Raw genomic sequence first — 16,659 nt, 5'->3', positions numbered from 1 at the left:
CCCGTGAATGCGTGCATGAAACGGTCACCCAACAGAGTATCACCTTTAGTGTGCTGGTGAATGCTGGAAAGATGCAGTGAAGCCGAGACAGAAAAGGGGATACGTTGCAGTAGGAAAGCTGAGTGTGAGCGTGTGTACACACACACACACACACACACACACACACACACACACACACACACACACACACACAGAAGACAGTGGTCTGGGTGGGGGGTGGGTGAGGAGTTGGCACAAAAACAGACCAGCCTGTGTTGCTGCTCTACCACCTGGGCAGAGAGTCTTGGCACAGCATCAGACGCCACCCTGCCAGCCTGGCACGGCACTGCTGCCTCAGGGCTCAACACCCGCCTCTCTGTACCCCTCCTCTTGGCCGGCCTAGTCGGGCTCGCCGAGGCTCATAGCTCTCTCCAAATAGCCAGTCCTCACAACGCCTGAGGGTGCCTACAGGTGTGCACATGTACGGAAGACACAAATGACTCGTTTCAGGTGCATCAACATGCACGCACATGCTTCAATTAATTAGCAGCTTACAAAAAAAATAAAGGAAAACAATCCGGATTATTTAACCCATCTTTTTTTTTTATACAATTTCAATGTTTCATAAAGTTAATTCATGAACATGTTTGTACTGTACAGGCTAAGTAATACAAAATTCAAAGGCAGAGAAAATAACAAGCAGTCCAATATCATTAGAAGTATAGATGGTTCTGTAAAGTTGAGAACATTAAAGTCCCTCAGGTGAGCTCGAGTGTGTGCATCCGTGAACCTCAGTCATCATCAGACAGCTCCAGGTCCTCCACCAGATCCTCGCCTCCCTCTGCCAGCTTTATCAGAGCAGAGGAGGACAGCGGCTGAGGAGCTTTGGAGGCCTTTTCATCCCCCTCCTCCTCATCATCTAGAACACAGATAGTTAGAGTGTTAACTTCACACTCAGCCACATGGGAGTGTGAGGCCTGCAGGTATCTGAGGTGAACTTTTTGATTATTTATGTGCACATTAAGTAATTTTTTATAAAGATATTTTAAAGAGTCACTTGAGTATTTAGTATTTTCAACAATTCTAACTTTAAATGCTAAAAATGAGTTGGTTTTAAAGTAGCAATATTACAAAAGTAATGGTCTAGATCTGCTCTATATGTGAAGTGTCATGAGATAACTTCTGATGTGATTTGGCACCGTTTCAATAAACATGGATTGATTGAAAGATGACTGCAAGATCTATAAAAAGGAATAGTAAGTGTAGGAATTCCTCCCAACAAATGGTCAATGTATAATTTTCCAATTGACCCATTTCAAAATGAAAAAAAGTGGGCTGCAACCAACGGTGTCAGGAAATGTTGGCTTTTAAGCTGTGAATCCTCAGATTGAAGGAGCTGGAATCAGATTATTGGGCAGTTTTTGCTTTTTTTGTAAAGTTTTAAATTTAAAGTGATAATCTCAAAGATTTTCATGTGAATAAATGTCTGTGAAGTCACTATCTATCGTCGAATGAGGTAACACAATAGTGATTGAGCCTATGGCCCACTGATGAAAGCCTTTGCATTTGGAGTATATAGTATTATTATGGACTGGGTGTCTGGTGCGACTCAAGCAGCGCCCAGTTAGTGACATGTTTTCTATCACCCAGCAGTGGTTGGTGGTTGGTCTTGGTAGGTGGAGCTAAGCGGCTGCTTTTCCGGTCTCTGCAAGTGTTGCGAGTCAACAGTAATCTACTATGGCTGAACAAACAAAGAAACGATCAACATGATCGAAAATCCGACAGTCAGATGAAGGCAAAAAGAAAAGCGACCGTCATCCAGGAAAATCAAGAGTTACAACCGGAGCCAACCATGGACGTCACACGTGCAACACCGTCTGGATATCTGGCTCCCACAATCACGTTTATCGCCATAGGTGCCGCCAAAAAATTACAACTTTAAAAATGACTGAAACATAATTGATTGTTAAAATATTAAATGTATATCAATCGACTAATCGTCGTCTCCCTGCAGCTCTACAAAAAGGATCTAATGTTTTACTCCTAACATGTGCAGCCTCCACAAGAATGAGCCTGTGTAATACCCTACTATCAGTGACATTTTTTTAGTCTCTTCTTTACTTTACACACAGCAGATGTTTAAAATGATGAATGATACAAAGTACCCTTTTTTGTGAACTTGATGTTGTACTAACCTGAGTCTCCACCCTCCATCCCCTCATCATCACTCAGGTCTGACATATCTTCAAGATCATCATCATCGTCGTCGTCATCAGACTTGCGGGCGCCCTTTTTACCTGAGGGGAGACAGAGGACAACGTTACAACGCATTGAATTTTGTCTATTGGTACTTTCTTCAGACAAGTTTCCGTTGGTGCATCGCTGACGTCTGAGGACTTTGGAGACACCTATATGTGGGCCAGGCATCAGAGGCAGCTGGAAGTGTCTATTTCCTCCAGAGATGGAACTGAGAGTCGATTACAGACGCCGCTGCTGCTGCTGCACAAACACCCATGACAGTTTACTACCGGCAATTTCAGACATCTTATGCTCACGGCCTAAATATAGCAAATGGAGATAACAGGCAGGTTCCACAGCAACCATGATGATGGGAAAGTGTGTGCGTGCGTATGCGTGTGTGTGTGTGTGTGTGTGTGTGTGTGTGTGTGTGTGCGCACTGGAGAGAAGTTTGGAGTTTGTCTCAATTTGTGTTGTGCTCTGCTCAGGGTGCTGTGTGTTTGTGTGTGTGTGTTGTTTAGCCAAAGGGACAACTGAGGTCCACAGGCTTTGAAGTTGAGGTATGACGAGAGTCTGGGGGTGTGGAGGAGGGAAGCAAAACACAGCTACTTCCTCTGTCTGTGAACGACACACACACATACATACACTAAGTGCGCACACAAACACAGACTATTATAACATCAGGTACTTTCCTTCCTATCTAAATTTAAAAATGACAAACATAATCTCACTCTCTGGTGCCGCTAGTAGACCTAAGTGGTACCTTAGAAGTTGCCCCCAAATGACCTGGAAAACTTATTACCCACACACACACACATCAATCTAAATCATCAGCCCCCTCCTCTCGCACTCCCCCTCTTTCCGGGAGTGTGTGAGACCACAAAGAGCTTTGGTGAGCTGCCCGAAAGCTTTTGGCTCTTCAAGACTGGACGAGACGGTGCTGGGTGTGTGCTTGTGTGCTGTCATCAACATGTGTGTGTGTGTGTGTGTGTGTCTTTGTGTGTGCACGTGTTGTGAAGACATGTGCGGGCAGCTGGTTGAAGCCTACAGAGCCAGAAAGAGAGAGCTAGAATGAAAGAGAAGAAAAAGAGAGGGAGAGAGGAGTGGGAGCGGCCACCTCTGGCTGTTCCACTAGGCTGGTTTGAATTAGGATCCCCCGCTGGGATCCAAGCCTGTACTTCCTGTCGGGGGGTTTCAGTTCGTGTGTGTGCGAGGTGTGGGAGGGGTGGATGGAGAGAAAGAGGCGGAGGCCCGTCGCTTGCCGGCAGCTGCCCATCCGTTTGTAGGGACTCTCCCTACAATGAAGTCCAGATGCATAAAAAAAAAATCCCCCAGCCGCCTACTCCTTTCCTCTGTGACCTTGCGGAGGGCTTTTTTTTTTTTCTCCTTGGAGCATGTCCGAGTGTAAAGCTGTAAAAGTGATGGTGCAGCTGCCTGTGACCTGTGGACGACCCAGCGAGGACGCGACACACTGGGGTCAAACAAAGATCAGGCCGACGGTTCCTCCTAGATCCAAACCGATTTTCTCTTGAGTTTAATTTTGGATTATATTGTAGCTCTGAAACGGCCTCTGTGGATGTGTCAAAACTCCGAGCACACATACCGTCTGTTGCAGATACAGAGAGGGAAACCTAGGAATCTGACTGAACGGTCTTCCTGTGTTTTACTTTGCTTTTGCCCTGTAGCAAGAAAACAGAGCCCCCTAGAGGCCAAGATGTCCTAGCCCGCTGATGCACAAGTAAAACTTCTCAGCAGGCAAAGAGTGAGAGTGAGGAGTGTGTGTAGGATTGAGCTTGCCTCTGATTTTGAATCCTCCATCATCTTCATCTGAATCGCTGTCAGACTCAAATAGATCCTTGAACTCCTTTTTGTCCTCGACCTTCTTCTCCTGAATCTTCCTACGTTTGATCTCAGGGAGGTCCAGATCCTCCATCTGTACACAACACAAAAACAGCAGGGTCAATACAAACACATACACTCTGCTTTTGTTGGTTAATAACGATCAGAAAATATTGGTTTGCCAGTAAAGTTCTTTTCCATGCAGCATGACTGTTTTATGATGTATGTTAAAGAGCCTTTCTTGTGGGTAACAGTGACATTCATAAAGGAAAAGCCAGAAGTGATTCATGGTGACTGAGTGGGATGAGGCGAATGTTGGAGGGTCTTTCGGTTAGATAGTTACCCTTTCTTTTCCAGAGATCTCCAGCTGGATCTCCTTCTCCCTCAGCTTCTTCCACTGGCTGTAGTACCTGCTGAGGGGAGTGCCCTCCTCCTGTGTCTGCTTCTCCCAGGCCGCCTGACAGAGGAAATGCTGATTAAAACATGTTCATTGAAGAGTGTAATCACATACAGGTACGGGCGGGTATAATTTAGAACATCTGTGCAGCCACTTGAAGTAAATAATTAAATACAAATATTCAGGGATGTAGTGTAATAGGAGCCTTTCAGCAAGTTCATTCAAAATCTAAAATTCTCATACAACATGTGACTTTCTATAAAACAACTTCACATGGCTGGACCAGGACAAAGAGATGGACAGATGAGACAGTGATGAGAGTCGGAGGCTGCAGAAAGCAGACAGAAAAAGGGGAAACCAGCGGATCTTCTCCGGCCCCTAAAGGTCTTTGTGGATGATATTGATTAGGCCAAATCACATTATCTGACCAACAAATCCAATAGAGTGAATAGATCGCGGCCTCCTGCGCCCGTTAGCTTAACACATTTACAACAATTTGCTGTGCGACGATTAAGATGTGTGACATGTACGTCCAAAAAACAAGACAGGAGAAGAAAATGAAAGAGAAAAGCTACTTCTTAATCCAACCAAGACAGTTTCACATCGAGACAGCAAGCAGAGACAAGAGACATCCGAGTGCGACCTGGATAGAGGCAGGGCATCGTTAATTAGGCTAGCTCTCAGTTTGGGTGACATGTCAGCGGGGAGGGGGGGGATGGCCGGAGGGGGGCCGTGGCCTTTTCCACAGCAGCAGCAGTACGGCTGTCCGCTCTTCTTCGCCTGCGGTGACACCTCTACCACTGGACAGAGCCAACGAGTGGATGCTATGACGACAGCCTCCGCTGAGCACAGAGCTGCGGCGACAGGAGCTGCCGCTGCTGTCTGTCTACTTGGTTCCCCCACACACACACACACACACCTTCATGTGTGTAGGCATGCATTTTTCTCATCAGCTAAATTACACAAAGACCATCCTTTTTAATTTCATCCTTACACACTGTTAAATATTAGACAGCCTTTGGCCTGAATGATATATCGTTTAACCATTGCAATTGCGATGTGAGCAAGTGCAATATCGAGGCAGACGCTCAGTTACGCGAAGTGGCTTTTCAGTGCGTTTATTTCTGTTATCAGCTACCTCTCATCCCGGCTGTGGCCACATAAACAGAGCGGCTGCTACACATGCAGCGCACTCAGGGCGTGTGGATGTGTGTGTCGACAGGAAGTAGGAGATGATGAGCTTTCGTTTCAAAAAGTTACCATCACCGGGCTGATCGCGCTAATTAAACATACATTTGAACACCGTTACAAATGGTTAATGCTATACCGTATAATTAACGCAACTGCAGCCCACAAGTCTAATTTGGAAACATGTCGCTCCACCTGCACTCTTTCAGACTGTCAGAGTCACTGAACTGAAGTGTGAAAGTAGGAGGGTTTTGTTTTGTTAGAAGAAAAGAGAAGTCCCGAAAATGTATGATTGTTAATCGTTTATATGTACATTAAAGTACACTGCATTTATCTGGTATAGTTCCCTTTTTTTTCTTATATCAGAAGAAAAAGTTATCGCTATGTCAGTTTCTTCCAATATCGTGCAGCCTTAGTCAGCACTACATGTCAAGACTCTCTGCAGGAGCAGAGCCGCATAGAAATAAACGTGTGTGTGTACAGGTAGCATACAGAGAGCAACTCAACACAGAAAACACACTGATAGCTGCTCAAGAGCCCATAAGAGCTTCCAATAACCACAGGGTCATCAGGGTTTCTCACACGTACAGCCCTATTTAAACCATTCAGAGCGCATGGTCTAAAGTGCATTTAAAATGTGTACAACTCGTTTTGCTGGACGGAGCATAGTCGAGGCTTTTGATGCATGTTTTTACGTCTGTGGCATTCTGAACGGCATCTTCAGATAGTTCACTTTTGGGGTTTATCTTGTTGAATGATAAGAGGGAAGTCTGACACCGTACAGGACAATGGTGCATGAGCCAATATTTATTACTTATCAGGGCTAAAATGTATTTTTCAATGTTATAAATACACTTCATTATACACAGCTCAACATTTAATAATCTGTACTAACAATACTTGTTTGGCTTCTGTAATTGCAAAACTGATGAATCTATCCAGGTTTTATGAGTCAGTTAAAATAGTTAAAAACGGCCTGATTTTGATGCTTTTAAATCAAGATGACTGTGCAACATGTTTTAACTTTTTGTGTTAAAACTTAAGAAGTATTTAGTGACACAAAATCGTGTGTGTGTGTTGTATTTTTTTTTTTATCACTAACACATTTAATTGCCATATTTTACACCTAGTAAGTTATTCTATCACAATTGTAATGTCTTTTCAGTATCTGAAGCTCAGCTTTATGGTTTTGTTTTGAAGAGCACCTGCCTGCTTTAACAACTTACTTTCTAATTTCTCAAAGGCCTTTTTCAGAGGTTCACATAAAGTTAGGAAACAGGAAGCCAAAGTGAAAAGAAATACCACGGAGGGAAAAGGTAGAACAAAGACTCTAGAAAGGCAGCCTGTAAAACCAGGATAAGACAGTCTTCCTCTGACCTCGCTCCGTACACACACACACACTCACCACAGCAGTGGCATCGGACACTCCGAATGCGGCCTTCTGTCTCCGTCCTGTGATGAAGCTGCTGTTCTCTTGTACCTTCTCCAGCAGCTGGCGCACCGGCTTGCAGTAATTGGCCACTTTGCATTCCTTCAGGAACGCTTTCAGCTGCAGGGACATAGAGGGGAAGTATGAGAGGGAAGGAACCGGTGTAAAGGATCATCCAGTCTGACCATACAGTGCAGTAAGAAAGAGGGCTTATGGTTGTTTCCCTTAAGGGGAGCAGATACTGAATCATTAAATCAGGGTGGAAATGATTTTTAGTGTTACTGCAATCTATTTTCTTAAACTTGCATGTATGTTGTGTCATTTTTAAATACAAAGGAGATGAAATCATTTCATTTCCTGAATCGAGATCCTTCCAGGATCAGTTTGAAGTTTACCTGCATGACAGTAGGCAGGGCGAGCTCAGGGAAGCCGATGGAGCTGGCCTGAGTGTGGAAGTAGTCCAGTATGAGGTCATACAGCTGGTCGATCAACCCGTCCTACAACGAAGCAGAGCAGTAAGATTAACATGAAATATTGACACAGATGTTTAACAGGATAAGCGGTATAGATAATGGATGGATGTTTAAATCTTCAGTTTATCATTCACTTCTTTGTTTAGCATCTTAAAGCTCCTGTGAGGAACTTTCATTTTGTGTCCATCTTGGTGACCCCTGTGGACAAAGCGGAACGTCTCATTTCTTTACTGATTTTGACCTGTAGGTAGGTATGAAGTGTTTTCTGATGAAAAATCTAATTTTGCCTTCTTTTAACAGTCATGCGCATCACTCACCATCAATCTTTGCCGTAAAAAATGTAAAAGGATGTTTTGGCAGTGTGCTGTTAATCGCCTCATCTGACACTGACCTGGTGGCAGCGTTGACAAAGCAACTAAATGGATATAATTAATCTTGTTGCATTTAACTAAAAATCACAATTGACAACTTAGCCTAGCATAGCCTGTTTCAGGCCTTTCCTCTCTAATCCGAAATAGGACTGATTAAGACTGGGAAAACATTTGACTATAAAGTGCTACCTCGTTACATTCATGACAAACAGACAACTTTTGGTTTGTTGCGTTGTTTCGTGTTGATTTTGGCGACCCCTGTGGACAAAGTGGTACCTCTCATCTCTTTGCTGATTTTGTCCTGTTCGTGAGTAAGAAGTGTTTTTCAACAAAAACATTTTCTTAGAACATTCAAACGTGTCAGACAAAGACAGAATAAAGACTGATTATGCAGCGCAAAGTAAACCGCCTCGTCTGACACCTACCCTCACAGCTGCGGTTTCAGGAATTAAATATAACTACTAAAGATAAAGTCGATCTTGTCGCTGATGGTCTTGTTTGCTTTTGTAGCTCATATAGAGGCATCGGTAATAATTTCAGTCCATTTCATAACCAGCCGAAAACTCCTCACAGGAGCTTTAAATGAAAAGGTAAATCAGTCTGATTGTCAGGCTACATTTAGCCCAGCTGTCATTTAATCCATAAAATCATTTAATCCTTAAGCTGAGTTTGGTTAAAGGGGACAATGTTGTCTTCATGTAGCCTCTGCAGGAGTTTAACTTTAAACGTGGGCCTGTAAATTAAGGATGGACCATATACGTATTTTATGTAGCTACAGCACATATTGTATTTATATATTAAATCATGTCATTTAGAAAGCCAGATTCAGTGACACATGGTCTGTAGCGCTAGACACTTTTTGGAAATACAAATACAACACCTTGGAGTTTAAGTATTCAGGGTCAGACAGATCAGCGCTCGCTTGGTGAGGTCTGGTGCGAGTCTACAGGGCAGGGGTTCGTATCATCTGCCCAGGTGACAGCAGTTAAAACAGCCCTAGCAAGCGGCGTGCGAGGGATAATCCCAGAGGGCCGTGCTGCAATCCTCTTTGCTGCAGCGCTGAGCGTGGTGACTGAAGACCAGTTTTAGAGCCCTGAGCCCTCAGTGGTGCCCTCAATCCCCTTATGTACACACGCAGGCCAACGCAGTGTCAGGGAGCAGCGTGAAAATAACATTAACTAAGACTTGAAGCAGTCATCTGATCAGCTGCTGCTCCTTCTCGGTGTGAAAAGCATGAGAAGCAGGAGCACCAACCAGAGCACTCGCACAGAGCAGAGTCACGCTGAATGCTCTTTCTAACCTGTAGGGAAAATAAACTGTCCAACCACCTGCCCTTACAAGTGGCGGATAAAAGTAGTACTTACCTTGTAAGCTTTCTCCATGAGGTTGACCTTGCTAAGCTTCAGGATGACTGCAAAGTTGATTGGTTTCTTGCTCATTCGCCCTGGTTTCTTGTTGAAGTCCACTTGTTGGAAGATCTGCAAAGCAAAAGATATAAAGTGAAAATGTTGACCTCAGTCCAGACTGCTCAGAAAGGCTCCATTTCATTAGTACAATAATTCAAAGTATACTTTCTTGAGGGAACAGTATAGTACATGGATTTATATTCTAAAAAAGACGACTCCTCATCACTGACCCTTTGTCCTGTTTATCCAATCAAGACACATTGCATACTGAAGCAATCTATAGACCCGCTTATAGATGCCGATTGTCTCTGTTCCCACTACCAGTGGAGTATCCTCCCATCAGTCTCTTTTCTGCTGCGTCACCGTCTGACGTCACAAACGCGCCCGAAACAGGGTTATTAAACAGTGAAGATGCTACAGTGGTTAGGTCTTTATTGTATCTATCACCCACTCAGTCTGGTTATCAAACTCAATTTACAATAACAATTTAGAACGATGTTCGAGCGCTGCTTGGAGGGAGACGGGCGGAATTTGTAGATGAGATGACATGGAGTCGTAGAAGTTACAGACGGAGCGTAGCATCGCGCGAGAGGGAGTGGATATTAGCGTGTCGAGGGAGGTTTTGTGTTCCCATCAATGCCAATCGGGGCAGAGGCGGGTCTACTACTTTACTACTTTACTATTACCCGGGTCTACTGCAGAGTCATTTGACCCGGGTCTGAATGCCGATTGTAACCTTTCCCACTAAGCAAAAAAGCCGGGTGTTAATAAATCTGCATTTTTCTTTTTGTCTTTTCCGAAGTTCAGCATACAGAGCCCACAAACAAGCTAACATTTAGCTCTATGTTGCTTAATGATTAAGTTGATTATTCTGCACAGTTCATTTTACATACTGCAGTGCTCCTGAGATGACACATTTCTATCTTAGTCTATGAAGGTACATTCTGGCCAATGTGTGGGCTATTTGTCTACAAGCTTTAGCTTTCACATCTGCCCACAGTGTGCAAGTGAATTTCTGCCTTGTATTTGTGTATCAAGCTATTTTTGACTCCCCATATCTCTGTGTATTTCTGTGCTACTGTGTGTGTGTGTGTGTGTGTGTGTGTGTGTGTGTGTGTGTGTGTGTGTGTGTGTGTGTGTGTGTGTGTGTGTGTGGTCGTTAATGTGCTCTGTGTGCGAAGCACAGCAACGCTCCTGGCCGGTGCTGTCTGTACAAACATAGGATGTGGTGGCGGTCTGCGGGGGAGCCAGGGGGAAGTGGGAAGGCATGGGCCAACCCTGGTGCATGCACACATATACACACTAACAGCTACTAAAGCAGGAAGCTCCAAATCGTACACCCCCCTCGGAGATGCAAGAACACACACAGGCACAGACACACAGGAGGAAGGGGCTGCTTCTGCTGCTCTAATTAAAACAGTAGCAGCGTACCTCAGCCCGCCTTTAACAGTGCTTTAACAAGGGGAACAGTAAAGGAGGAAAAAAAACACAGGAAATATTGTGCGTCATAAATAAACACGCTTTGCTGTTGGGGGTTAGGGGAGATGGCTCCGAGTGTGTGTGTGAGGTGGAGAGTGGGCCCTCGGCAGAAAGGATGTGGTCTGCACAGCATGTTAGGACCAGAGTGTAAACCACAACCATGCTTTTATCACTTTGGCCAAACTGCTGCATGCATGTACGCACACACTTACAAACTCACACAACAGTCGTGCACGTGCAGTGGGCGGAGCTCATTTCTGTCGCCAGCGCACCGTTCTACTCCGCCACACCACAACACCCCCACATGGCATGCATAAACACATGCACACATGTACACACAAGACACACCACACAATCTCGTGCTAACACCTGAGCCTGAATGTTGTCAGTTGGTGACCTGTGATTGGTGTGATAACTAAGGTGTATCTCTCTGTCCTACACTTCAATATGTTTCCTCCTGAGCCGCTTTAGTTGTGGCCGTTGAGACCAAAATGTATTTCATACGCCACTGATGTTTTCCACAGAAAACCACTGACGGAACATTTCGTCACATCTACCTTATCATTGTTTCCACTTATGACAAAGACAACCAACTGACTGCTGCTTATTCTGCATAATGTAAAACTACTTTCACTTCAGTGTGCTGGTGTTTCTGTCGACCAGGGCTGAACAAGTAATCGAAATTTAATCGAAATCGCAATATGGCCTGCTGCAGTTTTCAAATCGCAGGAGATGCAATATTTGTTAAAGGTGAAATGTGTGTCAAAATACCATTTTCATTTAAATACTGTGCTGCAGAGATGTTCTGGCATACCCAACATAAACAGACGTAAGTATTAAATAGCTTTGTCTGGTACAGGTCCCTGCAGAAAACACACAATAATCATTTTAATATGTTTTTCAATGAAAATTAGAAAAATGATGTAAAAATCATCATTCAATTTATTTCCGCAAACCATATCGAAATTGCAATACAAGTCAAAATAATCGCAATTAGATATTTTTCAAAACCGTTCAGCCCTCCTGACGACTGCGGGAAACTTGAAATCTGCACGTCTGCACTGCTCCTGTTCAAATCCACATTTATACACTGTGATTGGTGGTTACTTAAGATGACAGGATGTCTTACCTCCAAGAGGAAAGGCACAACAGGGACAAATGTGTTGGTGCTGCTGGACAACAGGGTGAGGGCTCTGCAGCAGTGCATCCTCAGGGGGTAATATCGGGAGGTGGGCACCAATCTGTTCAGAGAGAGAAAACAGTGGTCAATGTCTCCCCCTGCTGTTGGAACAGTGTACATTGATATGGTAGGCTGGTTGTATGCATGTTGTTATTCTTTATGTGAAAGAAATGCCAGTAAATTCTGAGAAGAAAAATCACCTGCAGTATTCTTCTTTTTTTGTTAATATACCATATGCATACATTGTTTTCAGTATCGTACCAGCAGGAGATCTTCTATTCTCAGCTGAGCTCTGTTCATTATCCACAGTGAGCTGACATTTTCTTTAAGGGGATGTTCAAACCAAAAGTGTTCCTCAGTTTAAGAATGTCAAAGTGTTGATGAAGTGGATAATCAGATTTTTGGGGGAAACATTGCAAATTCTGTCACATAAAAAAATGACTGTAATTTTCTATGCTGGCAGGTAGTGAGACTTTGTTTTGAACTGAAACGAGCTGATTCATCAATTAGCTGTTGGCCTTCAGTATCGGTTCATCAAAAATAGCAGACGATCATTTTTAAGTAATATTTCAAGCAAAATGCCAAAAGTAATTGTTCCATCGTCTCTAATGTGAGGATTTGTTTGCCTTAAGTTACAGCAAACAAAATATCCAAGTAAGCAATTTAAAGAGTTCACCTTTGCCTCTCAGTAACTGGGATGTGCCTCTTTCACTATTTTTCTGACATTTTTAGACCAAACAAATGTTTAACCAGAGTAATATTTAGCTACAGCCCTACTTTTGTTTTTAAACATCTACTCAGTAAAAATCAAACTCTACCAGACCCTTTTAAACTCACTGACATTCATATAAATAATGGCTCTGAAACTACATTAAATACAGATTGAGCTTCAACAAAACGCTGACTGCTTCACCATAGACACTCTATAATGGACTATTCATGTCGGAGTTAATGTAGCTTTTTGCACGTTTTTGCATATTGTCTAACATTTAAAGAGAATTGTAATAAAATTGCATGTACATATACTCACTTGACTGTACCAATTATAACTTGGCAGAGTGGATATATGAGAGGCTGGAGAACATCGCTGGGGTGCAAGGTGCTGAGGACCCGACACCAAAGGTACAGACAGTGGATGTACTGCCAGTTATACACTGACTGGTAAGTTTCCTTCAGAAAACAAACAGGCACAGTCAGTATTATTGTTAATGCTGTTATTATTATTATTATCATTATAAGTAGTAGTAGTAGTAGTAGTAGTAGTGAAAAAGGGGTATAAACAGTTAACTCTGGGGGTTCTTTCAGTTGTGCAATATTTTTTGCAATAAGTTCTGCTTAGGAAAAAAAACAAGCAGGCAAAAAAAGTAAAAACAGGCTGGTGTGCTGAATATAAATAAAAAGTGACTGCAGTTTCAAATCAATACTGTAGATGATAAGTTAAATTTGAATGAAGGAATATTAACATGAGAATATTCCTTAAATCACTCGTCGTAAAATGACAAAAAAGACATTTCTGTACTTAGATCGTCGTCTGGATAAGCAACTGTTGCACCCCTGAAATGAACTGTCCAAAACAAGCCCATCTTCACGTTTTTTTACTTTTATTATATTTTTGTTATTATATAAATGCCAACAGCTTCACAAGCACATTTTCTTTTCAGCCTGCACATACATCTCTTCCTAAGCTTCCCTTAAAGGGGCAGTGCTTTCTTCTTAAAGGGGTTGGTATAACAGTATTTTCCTCTTTACAGGCAGTAAGTACTGTTTCTAAGTGGTTTTAACATTATGAACTTGTAGTGATATTAAAAATATGAATCAACTTAAACACTTTTACAACAAATTAATTTAACACGACACACTGATACTACAAAAATCAGCAAGAAAAATGTAATATAACCTTTTCAGTGTGCAACACAACTCCGCTCCGTCTTCCTCTGCCTACATACTATACTGTATCTCTGGAAAGCAGAGAAAGAAGGCCATCTCCCTGAGAGCATTGAACCAACCTTTTTTTTCATGGTCATGGCGTTTCGGAGGTGGATGGCCAGCTGTCGGATGTAGATGAAGGCATGCTGGTAAGTGGCTTGCGTGTCCAGGGAGTACATCTCTGTAAGGGTTCGCTGCATGAAGTTGATCATAGGCAGCGCATTGGGAGACGTGAACTTACAGTTCTGTACATAGGAAATGTACATTTGCTGCAAAGAGGGACAAAAAATCATTAGACAAAAATAGTAACTTGTTATATGGGCGAGCTATGGAATAAATATTTAATTAGTCTTTGAAGAAACTCAAATCCTTCCCAATCTTACATCTTAGTTTGCTATATACCTTCTATTCCTGTATCTCTCTGCACTTAGCTCACCTTGAGAATAGGGTTAAGATATGTTTCCTGCTTGTGTCTGCAGATTTTGTTGAGGGCCAGGAAGGCGAGGACGCGACTCGTCTCCTCTCCTGTGCTCCACTGTTTCATCAGTTGCTAAGCACAAACACATGAGAGAAAAAACAACAACATTAAAAACGGTTTTGCAGGGATCAAACTAGTATCACATAGATGCTGTCCTATGGTTTCCTATGCCTTACCTTTACCAGGTGACGACACTGTTTTGGTAGACAAAGGTAATAAGGTACAAGTTGGTTGGCGTGCCGCAGGACAGCGCTGATGACTGTAGACTCTGTTAGACAAGATAACAGCTACAGTGGAGAGAGAGACAAGAGTTATGTAAGCGAAATAAAGGAGTTTCACACTGAGATGTATGAAAAGGAGAAGAGGAAGATATTTCTATATCATGCACATCTCTAGTGTAAGTTATTTGTTCAGTGTCAAAGACAGATAAATGACATTACTCTACACTTTATATACTGTAGCTCATACTGTCAACCTCACAAAAATACATGAGGCAGAGACAGACAAAAAGAAGACATGAGAAAAGCCAGCGAAAAACAAATCACACCTGAACTACTCCACCGAGATACATCTTGACGTCGATCAGATTCTTCTGCCACTTGTGACTAGACGATGGGAGCACAAGCCTGAGAGCAAATCAGAGGAAATACAGTGACAAAGGAATCATTTTTCACCTTTATAAAAACTATCAACTGGAGGACAGAACAGCAGATTTGACATTCACTTCATACTTTTTCTGGTCTTTTTCTGCCTTCAGGTTAAGCATCTTCTGCAGCGCCCCATAAATGTCTCTGATACAGAACAGGACCAACGCGTTGAACACTGTGGGATGTAGGGGGAAAGAGGTATTTATGCATATTTCAAAAGTGTTAAATGTTGACATATATATTGTATTACTCAGTGAAGGTTTCTGAAGGATGCTTAGTAAAAAAAAAAAGGCAAATTATGCCCATATATATAAATATATAAAAATTGAAATGCGACATTTTGTGTACACACACTAGCACTTCAAATCAAACATGGCATCCTACCTGAACTGTCAGCAACTTTATATCGACATTGGCCTCCTCCTTCTCCCTTGGTTGTAGCCACAGCAGCCTTAAAAGCCTGGGTGACTTCTCTGAAGAGACGAGGTGTGGGTTCCTTCTTCATCGCTGCTTTCCATTCTTTAATCATTTTGTCAGTGACTTTGATTGTCTCCTTCTCCTTCTTGGATTTCTGACCCTCATCATCATCATCATCAACTTCTTCCCCTGAGCTGGCCTCCTACATGCAAAACAATCCAGTATGAAAATCTTTGTTTTCACAGGAGAACTCATCAACTCACACACCAACAACTGACTTACCTCCAGTGCTGATGGCAATCTGTGGTACTTTTTCTCATCCTCATCGTCAGAGCTGTCTGTGTCATCAAAGTTCAGTAGCGTTTGGTCGTTCTGTTGCAGGAATTTATAGAACTCTGGATCTTTGTTCTTTAACCTGGACAGCTGCTGCTTATGCTCAGAGGCTTTACCTTTCTTCTTCCCATCACTATAATGGAAAAAAGACGCACAAAATCAACAGTTACTCATCTGCCTTTGAGAGGTTTTGATGGTATTAACAGGATGTATGAAAACATATATTATTCCATAGCAAAACAACTTACATCTGAGAGGTTGCAGACTTCTGATCTTTCGTCTTTGTATTAAGTCCATTCTGTTTAGGAGTGTCTTCTTCAGATTCACCTCCAGAGTCAAAACCTGACAGTAGGAACTCATCCACACTGAGGTCTTCTAATTTCCTACAAAAGACGCAGTTCGGTTAAACAGATGAAACTAGTGGTCCAACATGTGGAACTTTATAATAATGCATATCACCTTGTCAGTAAGCTAACCATTTGGAAAGGTCACCTTTAACATTTGTTTAAAGTCAATTTTAAACGACAACATAAGACTAAGCATGTATTAGTTTACGTTTATTTTAAAAGCCCCCAAGCTAGCGTGAATAGCATAGATGGCTAATACACTGTCACAAACCGTGCCAAATATGGGTAAAACGAGAGTTACAATCCCAGAAATTCACCGACTGGATAGACAACATATTAATGTATGGACACAAGAAGATTTACAGTTAAAAATCTAAAAACAGGGCGTAAAGTAAAGAAAATATGCACCTACCTCTTCTGTTTGCCTGCCATGCTGGATCCAAAACGTGATACAGTCAACCTCAATACCCACAATCCACCGGTGCAACACGAAGGAGTTGGTTTGGTGTTTCAAGGGCATCAAACCATAAGC

The 16,659-nt window shown here is 42.6% G+C and overlaps 1 protein-coding gene across 1 annotated transcript; it reads right to left on the bottom strand.

The window, feature by feature from the left end:
- Positions 1-557: 557 nt before the first annotated feature.
- Positions 558-16,565, bottom strand: noc2l (NOC2-like nucleolar associated transcriptional repressor). Its single transcript, XM_069660205.1, has 18 exons — positions 16,540-16,565; positions 16,029-16,163; positions 15,730-15,913; positions 15,415-15,649; positions 15,115-15,205; positions 14,931-15,009; positions 14,560-14,670; positions 14,342-14,455; positions 13,986-14,174; positions 13,010-13,149; positions 11,929-12,040; positions 9,279-9,392; positions 7,466-7,567; positions 7,047-7,190; positions 4,400-4,513; positions 4,015-4,150; positions 2,175-2,276; positions 558-898 (listed from the first exon to the last, which is right to left on the bottom strand). The coding sequence occupies exons 1-18, from the start codon at positions 16,557-16,559 to the stop codon at positions 771-773; spliced, it is 2,250 nt and encodes a 749-aa protein (XP_069516306.1). The 5' UTR covers positions 16,560-16,565; the 3' UTR covers positions 558-770.
- Positions 16,566-16,659: the final 94 nt, after the last annotated feature.

The sequence above is a fragment of the Semicossyphus pulcher genome, unplaced genomic scaffold, assembly GCF_022749685.1.
Source record: "Semicossyphus pulcher isolate SPU_LCO1_2020_fin unplaced genomic scaffold, fSemPul1.0.p SCAF_13, whole genome shotgun sequence".
Lineage (NCBI taxonomy): Eukaryota > Metazoa > Chordata > Actinopteri > Labriformes > Labridae > Semicossyphus > Semicossyphus pulcher.
This window is presented reverse-complemented; position numbering and strand designations above follow the sequence as displayed.